This window comes from Schistocerca americana, chromosome 3 (genome assembly GCF_021461395.2).
Source record: "Schistocerca americana isolate TAMUIC-IGC-003095 chromosome 3, iqSchAmer2.1, whole genome shotgun sequence".
Taxonomy (NCBI): domain Eukaryota; kingdom Metazoa; phylum Arthropoda; class Insecta; order Orthoptera; family Acrididae; genus Schistocerca; species Schistocerca americana.
In genome coordinates, this window is record NC_060121.1 from 975673921 (window position 1) to 975690734 (window position 16814).

Here is a 16814-nt window from a genome sequence, read left to right on the forward strand (position 1 = left end):
AGAAAGGAAAGCTCTCCGTTTGTTAAGAGAAGACACAGAAACAGTGATTTTATCTGCCAACAAGAGAAACGCAGCTGTTCTTTTGCCTCCAACATCCTATTTTGGCAAGACGATGATTTACTGCAGGACTCTGCGTATCGCTATCTCCAGAAGGATCCAACTGATGCAGTACAACGGAAGACATCTGTGCTCCTCAAATCCAGCCAAATCCTGAACATCATAAAAAGAGCTAGAGTACAAGTGCCAGTTCCATCATGATTCTATGAGCTGCCTATGATCCATAAGGAAGGGGTCCTCTTCGCCTCATCATGAGCACTATAGGAGCCCTGACATACTGCTTGGCAAAAAATCTGACTTCTCATCTAAGCCCACTGGTAGGAAAATGTGAACATCACATTCAAAACTCAGAAGATTTTACACAAGACTGAAGACTTTGCATCTTGAACCAGCTGACATTTTAGAGAATTTTGATGTCGTCGCTTTGTTCACATGAGTACCTTTGGTCGATTCATTACAACTTATAGGAACTCAGTTGGAGGAGGACATCTTACATCTTTCCAAACATGTGCTTATCTCGATGTACTTTTTATTTAACAAACATTATTTTGAGCAGATTGATGGTGTTGCTACGAGTAGCCCTTTGTGTCCCATAGTAGCTAACCTTTTTATGGATGACTTCGAGGATAAAGCACTTCAGTCAACGGTGTTGAAAGCTAAATGTTTCTGGACATATGTGGACGACACTTTTGTTGTTTGGCCACACGGAGCAGCAACAGTTCCTGCATTTCTGGAACATCTTAACTCCCTCCATCCCAGCATTTTCTTCACCACGGAAGTGGAGAAAAATGGAAAGATCCCATTTCTTGCTGTCTTGGTCTGCAGAAAAGAAGATGGTTCCTTGGGTCACAGAGTGTATTGCAAACTGACTCACACTGACCTACATCTACGAGCAGCCATCAACCATCTCAATGCAGTGGTGTGTTGCAGACTCTCATTCGTAGGGCTTGAATTATCTCTAATGCAGGGAGCTTATCAGTAGAGCTTAGCCATCTTCGCTCAAATGTACAAAACAGGTACTCTGATAAACAGATCTGTAGCACATTTAAATCTGCATGCACTCAACCTTAACAACAGTCAGAAGAAGCAGAGGACTCCATGAGGATGGTTTTTCTACTGTATGTTGGCGGCCTGTCCTTTAAGATTGGTAGGCTGTTCAAAAAACATCAAATAAACTGCATCTTCCGCCCTATAGCGCAAGTGCAAACTATGCTGGGTTATGTTAAAGCCGACCTAGGTCTAAGGAGACCAGGTATGTGTAAAATCCCGTGCCAGTGTGAGATATCATACATTGGCCACACGTGTCGCACCGTTAAGGACAGATGTGCTGAACAAAGACGTCACACCAGACTGGGTCAGCCAGAAAAATCTGCCGTGGCTGAACACTGTCTTCACACGGGACACAGCATGAACTATGGAGAGACAAAGATCCTTTCATCCGCTTTCACATACTTGGATTTCATCATTAAAGAAGCAGTCAAAATTCGTATAAGTAATGACCTGATCAATAGAGAGACAGGATTTCAACTCAGCAAGTCATGGGAACCAGCAATGGCGGCACTAAGGCATCGTCGGCCGCAGTTTAACAACTCTGAGTCAACGCAGACGTAGAATCAAAGTCTGCACACTTAAACTGGGAGCCAACACTCTGAATGCACACACGCTGTGCTGCTATTTGCAGCCCACTTTTCCCACGTCGCGAATGAGAAGCCCGTGGCCCATTCGTATGGCAGGAGACACTGGATGTCCCCGTGCTCAATGATTTGTCTAAGATGACATTATTGTCTTAACCCTTGGTGCCTGTGCTTCTCTAGCAAGTCAGCATATATATTGGTGAGCTATTGCAGCAACACGTCAGTCAGCACCTGGAGATGACGAGCAGCTGTCTTGTCGAAATACTGTGCAGCTTCCACAACATTACCCGATGCAATGCCCGTGAACCAATGAAGCAGTTACTATGTCGGGAAGGTCTTAAACAACAAAATAAAGAACCATTTTTCATTTTCCCCAGAGACTCTACTACCCCAATTTGCCTTCAATGTTTTCCATAAAAAAATAATGACCTCCTTCAGTCCAAGTGCAGACAAGTACTGGGTGAAGTACTGCATTCCAATGGGTGCCATCTACAGGGTGTTTCAAAAATGACCGGTATATTTGAAACGGCAATAAAAACTAAACAAGCAGCGATAGAAATACACCGTTTGTTGCAATATGCTTGGGACAACAGTACATTTTCAGGCGGACAAACTTTCGAAATTACAGTAGTTACAATTTTCAACAACAGATGGCGCTGCAAGTGATGTGAAAGATGTAGAAGACAACGCAGTCTGTGGGTGCGCCATTCTGTACGTCGTCTTTCTGCTGTAAGCGTGTGCTGTTCACAACGTGCAAGTGTGCTGTAGACAACATGGTTTATTCCTTAGAACAGAGGATTTTTCTGGTGTTGGAATTCCACCGCCTAGAACACAGTGTTGTTGCAACAAGACGAAGTTTTCAACAGAGGTTTAATGTAACCAAAGGACTGAAAAGCGATACAATAAAGGATCTGTTTGAAAAACTTCAACGGACTGGGAACGTGACGGATGAACGTGCTGGAAAGGTAGGGCGACCACGTACGGCAACCGCAGAGGGCAACGCGCAGCTAGTGCAGCAGGTGATCCAACAGCGGCCTCGGGTTTCCGTTTGCCGTGTTGCAGCTGCGGTCCAAATGATGCCAACGTCCACGTATCGTCTCATGTGCCAGAGTTTACACCTCTATCCATACAAAATTCAAACGCGGCAACCCCTCGGCGCCGCTACCATTGCTGCACGAGAGACATTCGCTAACGATATAGTGCACAGGATTGATGACGGCGATATGCATGTGGGCAGCATTTGGTTTACTGACTAAGCTTATTTTTACCTGGACGGCTTCGTCAATAAACAGAACTGGCGCATATGGGGAACCGAAAAGCCCCATGTTGCAGTCCCATCGTCCCTGCATCCTCAAAAAGTACTGGTCTGGGCCGCCATTTCTTCCAAAGGAATCATTGGCCCATTTTTCAGATCCGAAACGATTACTGCATCACGCTATCTGGACATTCTTCATGAATTTGTGGTGGTACAAACTGCCTTAGACGACACTGCGAACACCTCGTGGTTTATGCAAGATGGTGCCCGGCCACATCGCACGGCCGACGTCTTTAATTTCCTGAATGAATATTTCGATGATCGTGTGATTGCTTTGGGCTATCCGAAACATACAGGAGGCGGCGTGGACTGGCCTCCCTATTCGCCAGACATGAACCCCTGTGACTTCTTTCTGTGGGGACACTTGAAAGACCAGGTGTACCGCCAGAATCCAGAAACAATTGAACAGCTGAAGCAGTACATCTCATTTGCATGTGAAGCCATTCCGCCAGACACGTTGTCAAAGGTTTTGGGTAATTTCATTCAGAGACTACGCTATATTATTGTTACGCATGGTGGATATGTGGAAAATATCGTATTATAGAGTTTCCCAGACTGCAGCGCCATCTGTTGTTGAAAATTGTAACTACTGTAATTTCGAAAGTTTGTCTGCCTGAAAATGTACTGTTGTCCCAAGCATATTGCAACAAACTGTGTATTTCTATCGCTGCTCGTTTAGTTTTTATTGCCGTTTCAAATATACCGGTCATTTTTGAAACACCCTGTAGCTACAGCAATGGCAACTGTAAACTAGCCAGTTAAACTGTTGCCTCGAGGTGCCGTGCCCCAACCATGATGGGCACATACTCCTTGGCTTGCTTGGGTAGCTTCCAGCTCAGGAACCAACAGGGCGATCCATATGTGGTCAGAATGCAGGTATCTGACCACCCCAGAATGGCTGCAGTTGTGCTCTGGTCACCTGCATCAATACCTCCACAGGACGGGGTGCTACGGTTGACAGCAAAGGCCCCACTCAGCATTGTTGAGAGCCCATCTGGGTGGACACCCTGGTATGCAATGCTGAGGGAGGGACAGGACAATCGAAAAATTACCACTGTCACACTGGTCATCGTGGACTCTCAAATGGATGAAGGGGAGAACATCAGGGCTGCAAACATAAAGACCAATGGCCGAAAAAAATCCATTTGCCACACTGAAGTTTGTGGAAGTACCAGTATTTAAGAGACAAAGATTGAGCTCTGTGAGCAGAGCTCCGATAGCTTTGCTGTGACCAGTGATCATAGCTCCATCCCACAAAGGGTTGTGGGACTGAAGTGGTCACCTAAAATTAGTTAGGTTGGGGGGGGGGGGGGGGGGGACTGAGAAATCAGTGCAGCTGATGTGTTCTAAGAACCTTCGCTATCGACACACACACACACACACACACACACACACACACACACACACACACACATTACATGCAGTGAAATCCAACAACAATGTCCTCACGTATCGAGTGACACGTGTTCACTGTAAACATTGTCCAGAATTTCTGTGCAAATACTGCCTGAAGCTCTGTCACAGTCAACTCAATTCTTAAAACAGCCCTGATAGCCAGAGGGTAGGGGTTTATGACATTGTGAATCAAGTTTCCTGGAGGGCAATGCAGGAAGCAGGGGAAAAACAAAAGACATCATAGCTCAGCCAGTTCCACTGGAGGATCATTATCTTGTAATGGTGTGAAGAGTCAAAGGAGGCAGGTCACGCCCCAGTGTCCCTGCAGCCACCGATTGAGACTACAGGGCATTAACAGCTATCAATTTGAAAGCAGGTTGTGTGGTGGGCATCCAGTGCCACAGGGACCATCAGGAACTCTGCCTCAAGTACAGAGTCTGAACAGGTCTACATTTCTTAAGTCTTATTTTTGTCCCTCTTCTCCTCGTATAATTTCAGTGTTCATGAGGATTGTCTGCCCTAGTTTCAGGCACAGAGATGGAATGCAAAGTTCTACGACCAGCAACCTCTGGCTCTCTAACCCACTGGCTAGTATCTGGTTGCAGAGCAGAATCCTGAAAAGGATATGTCCCAAAGGACTCTTTCCTGCTGAGAGATGCCGGAAGAGGGTGTTGCCTTGCAGCCAGAGGTTGGGGACTGATATCCCTAATTGGTGGGGAATCACTGTTCCCAAAGTGGGCGTGGGGGGAAACAGTTGGAAGAGGGCCTCCAACCAATAGTTGAGCAGTCCTGACACAAGAGACACAAATATGAGGTACTGTCACTAGAGAGGATGACACTGTCATTGTCATAGCTGTAGCAAACATCATCATCAAACATACAGGATGCAAACACTCAAATTTCTTCTTTGCCTCATGATATGCAAGTCAGTCAAGAGTCCTGTATTCTTGGATTTTCTTTCCTCTTTGGAAGACAGTACAGTCTGGTGAATGGGGGGAATGGTGCTCTCTCCAGGTGACACTGTGGGGAGGGGGAGGGAGGGGGGGGGGGGGGAGAATTCTTATAATACTAAAATGACTTACTTTTTCACAAAAGTTGTATAAATGGCTAAGGGAATGGGGACATTACAGGCACAAAGGAAAACTTAATAGTACCTGGCATCGATATAAAATTCACAGTAAAATCTTTTTGAAGTTGTACATCTGGAAAGCAGGATACCATGGAATGACTGAAGCAGAAGAAACTGGAAGCACATAATTTGCTTTGCAATAGAAAAATGTTAAAAATTAAAAAGATAGATAAAAGTTTTAAAGGAAGGGGTACAAGAGTATGTGAGGAAAGATACCTTTACAAATCTCTTGCCAGAAGAAGGGACGTGGTAGCAGAACATAATATAGGACATAAGAACTTACTGGAGGGCAAAATTACAGGGGCTAAAATATCAATACCTGTAACTAATTTTGAAGAAAATTGATACAAGAAATATACATACATGAAAGACATAAAAGCTAAATGCATTGTATGTGACAGAAGTGGGAGGGGGACAGCGCAAAATAGACAGGTCAGAAAATGAAAGATGTAGAAAACTGAAAGGGAGTGAAGAAAGGAATAATTACTATGAAGAAATGCTGAGACCAAAGAAATTAGCATAAATTAATGCCAGGTGGGTGACAAGAACCAAGGATATGTTGTAGCACCAGTTCTCATCTGCAGAGCTCTTTGAAACTGTCTGGGAGATGAATCCAGATGGCACGTGTGATGAAACAGGCACCGAGATCACGTCTGTCATGTTGTAGAGCATGCTCTGCAACAGGAGGTAGTGTGTTGCCAGTGTACAGCCTCTGCCTATGCCCATTCATCTGGACAGCTAACTTGGTTGGTACTCATGCCAATGTAAAAGTCTGAACACTGTTTACATAAAACCTGGTACATTATGCGTTGTTTCACTGGTGGCTCTCTCTTTGACAGTATACTTTTCCCAGTTACGTGCCTGGTATAGCGGGTGGTAGGAGGGTACATAGGGTAAGTCTTGCAGGGGGCACTTTCACAGGGGTAGGAGCCCAAGTGTAGGGAAATGAGTGCAGAAGGAGCGTAGTGCCTGATGAGGCTACTGCAGAGATTGGTAGGGAAACACAAAGCTATTCTATGTGTGGTGGGCACAATCTCTTACAGAATGGACCTAATTTCAGGGTATGATTTTAGGAAGTCATGGCCTTGTCAGAGTAGTTGATCAATACTTCCAAGACCAGGATAATACTGAGTGACAAGTGGTGCTATTCTAGGTGTGGTGGGCAAAATCTCGGACACAGTGGATCTCATGTCTGGGTATGATTGTAGGAAGTCATAACCTTGTTGAAGTATCTGATTTAATACATTGAAGACCAGGATATATGATTGTAGGAAGTCATAACCATGTTGAAGTATCTGATTTAATACATTGAAGACCAGGATAATACTGAGTGACAAGTGGTATGTTCCTAAGGTGTTTTTTCGAGGGATCAGCAGTATCAGGATCAGATGTGATGGCCCAGGGAATCTGCTTTTGAACTAGGCTGATGAGGAAATTATGTCCATTTTGACAGTTGCTATCCTTTCCATGTCACATTTTCCCTTCCATACAGGAGGGAGTATTCAAGGAAAAAAACATATTTGTTCATATGCAGACTCTTAGCAGCAACACACCACTATTCCCACCTCGGCCTTCAGTGGACATAATTACCCCACCAGCCTAGTTAAAAAAACCAGATTTTCTGGGCCATAACATCCAATCCTGGTACTGCTAATCCCTCCAAAAACACCTTAGGAACATACCACTTGTCACTCAGTATTATCCTGGTCTTCAATGTATTAAATCAGATACTTCAACAAGGCTATGACTTCCTACAATCATACCCAGACACGAGATCTACTGCGGCCGAGATTTTGCCCACCACACCTAGAATAGCTTTTCGTCGCCCTCCCAATCTCTGCAGTATCCTCGTCAGGCACTACGCTGCTCCTGCACCCATCTCCCTACCCTGTAGCTCCTACGCCTGTGACCAAGCCCGCTGCAAGACTTGCCCTATACCCCCTCCTACCATCATCTATAATAGCCCTGTAACAGGCAAAACATATACTACCAAAGGGAAAGCCACGTCATATCAGCTATTATGTAAACACTGTCCGGTCTTCTACATCAGCATGAGTACCACCAAATTATCAATTAGGATGAATGGGCATAGGCTAAGGGCGTATATTGGCAACTTGCAATATCCTGTTGCAGAGGATGCTCTACAACATGGCAGTTGTGACTTCAATGACTGTTTCATCACACATGCCATCTGTATTCTCCCCCCAGACCAATTTCTCAGAGCTCCACAAGTGGGAACTGGCGCTACAACATATTCTTGGTTCTCGCCACCCACTTGGCGTTAATTTATGTTAATTTCTTCAGTCTCAGCATTTCTTCACAATAACTATTCTTTTTTTTATTCCCTTCTAGTTTCCTACAACTTTCATTTTCTGACTTGTCTATTTTTCACCGTCCCTCTCCCACCTCCATCACACACAATGCCCTTAGCTTTTTGCTCGTATCAGCTTGTGCATGATGTTTTAGCAGTAATCTCTGTCTTGCATATTACACAATCTTCCACCTCTAAGCTCTCAGGTTGTGTCGTCATCCCCAGCAATCAGACTTTACTTCCCATTCCATCCAGTAAGTCTCTCGTGTCAGGGTTCTGGGGAACTTATCCAAACTCTAAAATTCACCGGTCCTTTTCCTTCGCTCCTTCTCCTTCCTATTCAACCCCTATGCCAGAAGAAGGAGCCACTAGTTCCAAAAACTTGCAAACTGTAAAAACGTGTGTGTGTGTGTGTGTGTGTGTGTGTGTGTGTGTGTGTGTGCTCGTGTGCTCCTGCTGCCACTTTGTGAATAGATTTTTTTTTTTTTACCTATCTAGTTACTTATATTTTCAAAAACAGATTATTCTGAGTGACATACACGAAAGACACGATGATATGGATGATGGCATCAAAGCAGTCAAAATAAATCTAGGTTTTAAATGGTGTAAACAGACTAATAGGGCTGTGGAAAAAGGGGAGGACGTGAAAGCTGAGAAACGCATGTATGAGAGAGAGAGAGAGAGAGAGAGAGAGAGAGAGAGAGAGAGAGAGAGAGAGAGAGAGAGAGAGATAGAGATAGATAGAGAGAGAGAGAGAGAGAGAAATTAATCCAGTGAAAACGAGACAAGATAAAAATTCAACAACAAAGGTGAAGTATCCAATGGAGTCTACAAGTTGAGCAAGATTTTTGAGAGAATCTGTGAAATGTAACAGAACTACCAGCAAAAATTGGACATTTTAACATAGCCCATCTGTTGGTTCAGAAATTGATCAATAATCAATAATTACAATAATAAACTGTTCCCTACTTAATGTGTAGTCAAAAACTGTGCAACTATGAATCACAACAATGCACAGCACCTGTTGACAAGCAAACCACACACTGCATACCTCCTAATGCACATCTACTCTCACTTATTGTATAAGCTTATTCACAACCAGAATACAAATTATTATGGTAAACGAAGCACCATAGCATAAATAAAATTGCTTGATGAAATTATTTGATTTTCATATGATACATTCATAAAAATTTCTCAAGCACACCTTCGTAACATAGCCATCCCACGTCACAATGGCACCCGCCAGAGGGATGCATCGTAACTGGACAGCAGTCACAGAGGACTCTTCCCAAGCTGGCTGGTGGCAATAGTTCTGATATTGTTCCCAAGTTAAACTCGTGTCTGCATCAGGTGCTTCAGTTTGTTGGTGTTGGTTGCTACCAATCTCCTGCACCAATGGAAGCAGGAGAAAAACAGCTGCGGCTATACCTAACCCAACCTGCAAATGCATTAAGTAAGTTATAATCAGCTCAGAATCAGCAGAATCAATAACCTCACAGAATCAATAACCTCACAATGAGATAGTTTTCTTACTTGTAAACGAGTGAAGTATCTTTCCATCGGTTGGTGAACACCACCCTTTGCTCGCTGTTTGTTAATATACCAGGTGGCGACCACAGGTGCTGATGCAAGCAGTGCCGTAGTAACAACACGAATAAATATTGCCGAGTCTGCCAAGTATTTCCCTGCAGCAAGGACTGGAAGTAGTACTGTTGCAATACCCATTATGGGGACGATTAATACGAGGCCTACTAACGCCAGAGCACTTCTGATAAGACCGTACCAAGTTGCACCCTGCGAAGATATCACCGCCACTTGCCACCACGAAAGTGACACACAGTGGGGTATTAACGCCTTATATATTCCGCGCCACTTATCGCGAGATGCTATCTTTACAAATATTGCTGGTATTAGGAGATAAAACACAGCACGGCAATTCAAGCAGAATTCGACTCCATTTCCAACAATATATGATGCAAATGTAGGAACCCGTATGTCTAAAAAACGCCAGCCCTGTCTCACCACAGCATCAGTTTCGTAAGGATATTTAGCAAGAACATTAACAGCAAATGAAAAAAGCATTAGTAAATCAAGAGACTGGCCGTGATTCATAAATGCGTACAATGTAAGTAGTGTCAATGAAAATGCAAGAATTGTAAGCTCAGATTGTGGTGTCCACTGAGGTGCAATTACAGGATAAATCATCAGATTTATTACTAGTGCCAGGAAAAAGTGAGCATAAGGTTTAAGATTATTACAGCAATACTGATACTCAGCTTCTTCTGCATTCAAGCTTCCCCCACTGTAGCTCAAAAATAATCTCGACCACGACTGAAAATCGCGAAACTCTCGTTTCCTATGCAACATTTGAAATGTTGAGATGACCATGACAAAGAAAGAAACATAATATGCAGCCATGGGAATAAACAATAAAATACTGTCTACACCAAGAACAGTATAGATGAAAAGCAAAATCAAAGTCTGGAACTGCGACAGTACTACTGGAAAAATTGAAGACATGAACGGAGAACCACGCTTAGCGAGAGTTTCTACTAACTTTCTGTAAAAGTTGTGCAGTGAGTTGAGTGGGTGAAAAAGTGTTCTTCGTAAAAAGTTAGCAGCCTCAATATTTTGGTCAACTGGGTTGCTAAGCGTTAGAACGTGGTGGACAATTGGCAGCTCCCCACGCACATAGTTCACCGCAGCAGAAACCAAGTGGTCTTCTGTTAGTTTCTCTCCATCGTACTCCCTTGCTGTTGCCCATTCTGAAACATAAATAAGTTCACTAGTTACTTAACCAGTCAAACAGTGTTATACAGAATATCACATTTCTTCAAGTATCTGTATTCAGTTACTGATACATTATTAATTATTCAGTGAAATATGAAATGTTGAATATTTATAGTGTGGAAAGAATATCAGTGATTAAAGCATGGTTTCCTGCAGTGCACTGGAAGGCATGGAGGAGATGTTTATGATTAAGTCACGTTATCCTCCAAACAATAAGTCCAAAGTACAAGTCTATGCAGCTAGTACATACATATGGATTCTACAGGAGGGGGGGGGAAAAAAAAAAAAAAAAAAAAAAAAAAAAAAAAAAAAAAAAAAAAAAAAAAAAAGAGTTCTTAGTTGTAATAATATTATTTAATTAATGACAAACTTCATAAGGAAACAACATGGATGGAATCTATACCACAGCAATAGCCCAGCTGACAGCCATGTTCACATGCACCAAAAATGTTTTAAATTCACCACTGTTACCTCCCACAACACAAATTGAGGACCTAGGCTTATCTGAAGCTGAATAAACTTGATACTTTATTTCAAGATGTAATTTATCAAACTGCATGTTAGGTCGAACAGTTCAGTGGAATACCACAATACTGCAGTGTCTAAGAATATTCGAGACACAGACTACATGATAACAAGGAGCATTATGGATCTGAACAAACCACTGTACTGAGAACATGTCTTCATGATAGTAAACAATGTTTAAGCAATACTGCTATACCAAATTTCATGAATCTGAAAATATAAGTATGGTTATAATAGAGGGAAACATTCCACGTAGGAAAAATATATCTAAAAACAAAGATGAGGTGACTTACCAAATGAAAGTGCTGGCAGGTCGACAGACACACAAACATACACACAAAATTCTAGCTTTCGCAACCAACGGTTGCTTCATCAGGAAAGAGGGAAGGAGAGGGAAAGACGAAAGGATGTGGGTTTTAAGGGAGAGGGTAAGGAGTCATTCCAATCCCGGGAGCAGAAAGACTTACCTTAGGGGGAAAAAAGGACAGGTATACACTCGCACACACACCCATATCCAACCACACATACACAGACACAAGCAGACATTTGTAAAGGCAAAGAGATTCGGCAGAGATGTCAGTCGAGGCAGAAGTACAGAGGCAAAGATGTTGAAAGACAGGTGACGTATGAGCGGTGGCAACTTGAAATTAGCGGAGGTTGAGGCCTGACGGATAACGAGAAGAGAGGATGTACTGAAGGGCAAGTTCCCATCTCCAGAGTTCTGACAGGTTGGTGTTGGTGGGAAGTATCCAGATAACCCGGACGGTGTAACACTGTGCCAAGATGTGCTGGCCGTGCACCAAGGCATGTTTAGCCACAGGATGATCCTCATTACCAACAAGTACTGTCTGCCTGTGTCCTTTCATGCGAATGGACAGTTTGTTGCTGGTCATTCCTACACAGAAAGCTTCACAGTGTAGGCAGGTCAGTTGGTAAATCACATGGGTGCTTTCACACGTGGCTCTGCCTTTGATCGTGTACACCTTCCGGGTTACAGGACTGGAGTAGGTGGTGTTGGGAGGGTGCATGGGACAGGTTTTACATCAGGGTTGGTTACAAGGGTAGGAGCCAGAGGGTAGGGAAGGTGGTTTGGGGATTTCATAGGGATGAACTACGAGGTTACGAAGGTTAGGTGGACGGCGGAAAGACACTCTTGGTGGAGTGGGGAGGGTTTCAAGTTGCCGCCGCTCACACCCCACCTGTCTTCAAACAACATCCCCGGCTCGGCACCTCCGCCCCGAATGACATCCATGCCGAATCTCTTTGCCTTCACAAATGTCTGCCTGCGTCTGTGCACGTGTGGCTGGACATGGGCGTGCGCGCGAGCGTACACCCGTCCCTTCCCCCCCCCCCCCCCCCCCCCAAGGCAAGTCCCTCCGCTCCCAGGACCGGAACGACTCCCCACCCTCTCCCCCAAAACCCACATCCCCCCCCCCCCCCCGACGAAGCAACCGTGGGCCGCGAAAGCCCGAATTCCGCGTGCATGTTTGCGTGTCTATCAACCTGCCAGATATAAGTATATAGAGAACAACCTAATTGCACAAATTGTTACTCCAAGTAAACACACTTTACGTAAACTCCACACATTATTTGTTTTCATAGCATTCACAATTTCTGAAACGTCTTTTCAAATGATTTTTCCTAAGTTAACACTTTGTAGATGAAGCACAAGCATAGCACAGGCCAAACTTTGTGTCACAAAGACACGCCCGAGTATAGGTTGGGCTGCAATTTTCTCAATGCATGAGCCATCCATCGCTCAAAAACTGGACTCGTTGCATATGAGAACAATGTACAGGTGTCTCACTACCTATCCCTTGGCTGGTACTGCCTTCTGTTGTCAATTTAAAAAATTATTTCAAATGAAACACTGGTAAATGTAACAGCTGCTGTCACAAATGGCTAGCCAACATTATCGCATTGATATAATTTCATGTGTGTACTCGTTAGGCTTCAATGCTTGCTGTAATTCTGCTACAAATATGTAACGTTTGTTGAGTGGGCAAGAAATTTTAGAAGGTAAAAACTGGTCAATAATCCCCTCGCACTTTTTTTTTTTCCTTTGGGAGGATGATTATACTTTCTGTCATCATCATTTTAAAATTTGTAATGTATCAAAGAACTAAAGTAAATATGAAAAATAATTCTTAAGCTTGGTCTTTTGTTAGTACACATTACTCTTTTAGATACATGAATTACAATTACATATGCACCAGTAACACTTTAAATAACAGCATGAATAGCTGGTTTCCTAGCCCTGATGTTCTTCGAAGCAACCAGTCTCTGAAGTGTTAACAGAATTTGAGGCTGGTAAGAAAGAGGAGCAGTTGTGGGCTGTATTTCCACCCAGATGTATGACCACTGATAAATGTACAAGAAAATTTAGAATTTCTTCACCAACACAAAAAAGAAATGTACAGATGCATTAAGAGTCCAGATTTCTTACATCTTATCATGTAGTTAACTGTGGTTTCTGCAACTAATGCTTAGAACATTAAAAAGTAATCAAAATTTTGATATATATATATTTTTTTTCTAGTGGACTGTCACATCCAGCAAAAAGTAAATAAGAAACATTAAAATTTTAATCACTGATAAACTTCTCAGTTTAATCCACATTTTCTCAAGCCTTCTCAGATTTTGCTATTCATCTTACTAAACACTAACGAAGGGATCCCATACTCATTTCCTGGTCACCGCCACAAAGTTTCTGGAATAAGAAGGCTTGGAACTTGATCCTCCACACAGCTTCATGATGTAAAATGAGAAGCTACTCAAATAAGTTCCAGAGTTGTGTGGAGTGAACTGCTTGCTCAGAATTATAATACATAGATTGCAGAAAACATGTTCTCCTTAAAAGATAAATCAAAGAACTACCTGCTTACATATTCCTCCTAATTACTGCAGTGTCACATAAATCACTGGGATTTATTGCCAGAAGACACCTTCAACAGATTCAGAGGAGATATCTTTGCACTGTGCTAGTATGTATATTTTATATCATATATTTACTCAAAGATGTAACTTACAAGGCACCGAATTATGAAGATGTATTAGCATAGTTGATTTACAAACCTCTATCTTCTGAGTGCGGAACAGAATTCATACAAGCTCCTGCTTCCAATATACCATTTCCTAAATCCGCATTCTGCTGATTTTCAGAGTGCATACTAATTCCTCCATCTTCCTCTGTAGTTGTCATTTCTTTACTAACTCTTGTCATCTTTTTCTGAAGCTGGTCAGATGTAATGAAATCTTGTCCTGCCGAAAGACTAAAAAGTTCTTACATTACTAATAACCTATATGCAAAATTTTGCAATTTAGAAAAAAAGCAATAATTTAAGTTATCCATCAGAAATTATGTACTGCATGTGTGTAACAATATTTCAGAGTGGCAACTGTGTTAAGAGAAAAATACTTAAGTAAAAAATTAAGCACTCTAACTTAAGAGGTGGAAAAAAATACATAAAAAGGAAATAAAAATTTCTGACACAAGAACCGCAGACTGCTGCGCTATTTCTACTTTCTTACACAGAGGAAGATCTCTGCTTTCAAGTCAAAACCATTCTCAATTTGGTGTCATACTCTGTTTTTATTGCATCTTAGACCTTCTTATAAGCTTAACTACAATTTTTAATTTTGCATCACCATACACACATGACGATATGAAATTGATGATGTAATTATAAACTTTGTTGCTTAATCAACAGAGTCACAAATCAATAATTCAAAAACCTATGTTTCAGTTTCGAAACTTATTTGTGACAAATTAAGAGAGAAATGCTAAGTGATGTCATGGTTCAGATACAACATGAAGATCATACTCTCAACAACCAGCACCATAATCTAGGTCACTAATTGTAGCACAAAAAAAGGCATTTCATTTGAATAGAACCACGACTATCAAAGCATTGTGATTGATGCTTCAAATAACGTATTTACTTTACTTTCTTCAGAAATTTGTTGCAACAAGATTCTATGTTCAAACATGTAACTAGATTGCATGGTAGATATTTAAATTGCCAGTGAGATAAAGGTTTATGGTAATTAAATTTGCAGAGAAAAACAAAACATTCTCCTGTTTTTAATGCACAAGATACAATAAAATATGCGGAATAATTTAGCAGAAAGTGTCCCAAAACAACTGAAGCAGTGGACTGAAGGTGGGACGTAAGAGAATTACAGAATTCATTTCACCCTAAATATTGCCATTAGGGCAAGAAGCAGGGTAAGGAGAAGTAGAATAAGGAGACACTGCAAGAAAAAGCCTGAAGCTATACCACATCATCTGCAACTGCTATTAGTAATAATAAAACAAAATGAACTTCAAAAGACTGTAATGTTGATATCAATGTTGTTACTAGTTTACATTCTGGCCACTGTACCAGTCAGCATACATATAATTACTTTCCTTAATGCTTTTAAATATGTAGAAATTCTGATTTATTCTTTAGATTTTAATAAACAAAATTAATGTGATCTGTAGTTGAACAATAATATCCAACTTTCACATATTTTCTGATCTGTTCAAGAAGATGTTTACTACATGTGTTTTGCTATGAACATTTCATTAATTTAATCTCTACAAGGAAATAAGCATTTCTGTTGTGAGCATAATGGTATATCTCTGGTTTTAAAATAGTTCTCCGAGATATGTCCCCAAAACAGCAATAGTTGTTTCTAAGAACAAAGTGAGAAAGTGATGAAATGTGGAAGAAAGATATTTTATTCTAAATAATTTAAAGGAATCATAAAAGACTAAACCTGAAATCATTTAATTTCAATCTGACTCACAGCATAAAATAAATCCAGATATCCAGTACGTTACAGTGAGTGCTCCAATAAACATAATCGTTCCTTGTCTAAGCAACACAGAAATAAACAGCTTCACTACATTAATGTCATGCAAATATCTATCAAGAAGTCCTTTCCCGTTCTTGTCTATTTTTACTCAAGACAATGAACATGCAAACTAATAATAATAAGTAACTAGGAAGTGATGTATGCATAGCTGCAAACAATCAACAGCAAAATTATTTTAAATACAATCTGAATGAAGTACATATGAGGTGTGATAAAAAAGTAACAGGAATTTTTTAATTTCAAAGCTTTACACATCCAATTTTCATTTTTTTTTTGTCTTGTTGCTACGTGTTCCTAATGTATGCTTCCATTTTAACTGTTTTTAATATGTAGTTTATTGTTTACAGTCAAATAATTTGTGTGTGTCTTCGTGCGCTCGGCGAATTTTTACTGTTGACAAGGACAGTGGGACTCACTTCACCTATTTTGGGGAAACCTATTATGTCGAGTGTAAAGACGAGGCAAATGCAAAAGGGTAGGGGTCCATTAATTGTTGGCAGTTCGAACATAAGGCGAATAATTGTACACCTTATGGAAATGGCAGCAAGGGACAGGAAAGGACACTAGGTGCACTCACTGTGTATGCCTGGGGGGCTCATTAAACATGTTGAAGAGGCTATTCCAGCAGCCACTAAGGGAACAGGGTGCAAGCAACTGCAGAATGTGGCACATGTTGGAACAAATGATGCCTATTGTCTGAGCTCTCAAGTCATTCTTGGTTCATTCCAGTGACTGGCAGAGAAGGTTGTGAAGACCATCCTTGTGCATGGAGTTTCAACGAAGCTCACAATC

General features: G+C 41.6%; 1 protein-coding gene across 1 annotated transcript in view; it reads right to left on the reverse strand.

Annotated features, from left to right (window-relative positions):
* LOC124605358 (wolframin) overlaps positions 1-16814 on the reverse strand; it is a 66720-nt gene that overhangs the window by 19585 nt on the left and 30321 nt on the right. The window contains exons 6-8 of the mRNA XM_047136984.1: positions 14235-14431; positions 9378-10609; positions 9049-9282 (exon numbers count right to left, since the gene is read on the reverse strand). Coding sequence (XP_046992940.1) covers positions 9049-9282; positions 9378-10609; positions 14235-14431 — 1663 coding nt within the window. The remainder of the gene's footprint in view (positions 1-9048; positions 9283-9377; positions 10610-14234; positions 14432-16814) is intronic.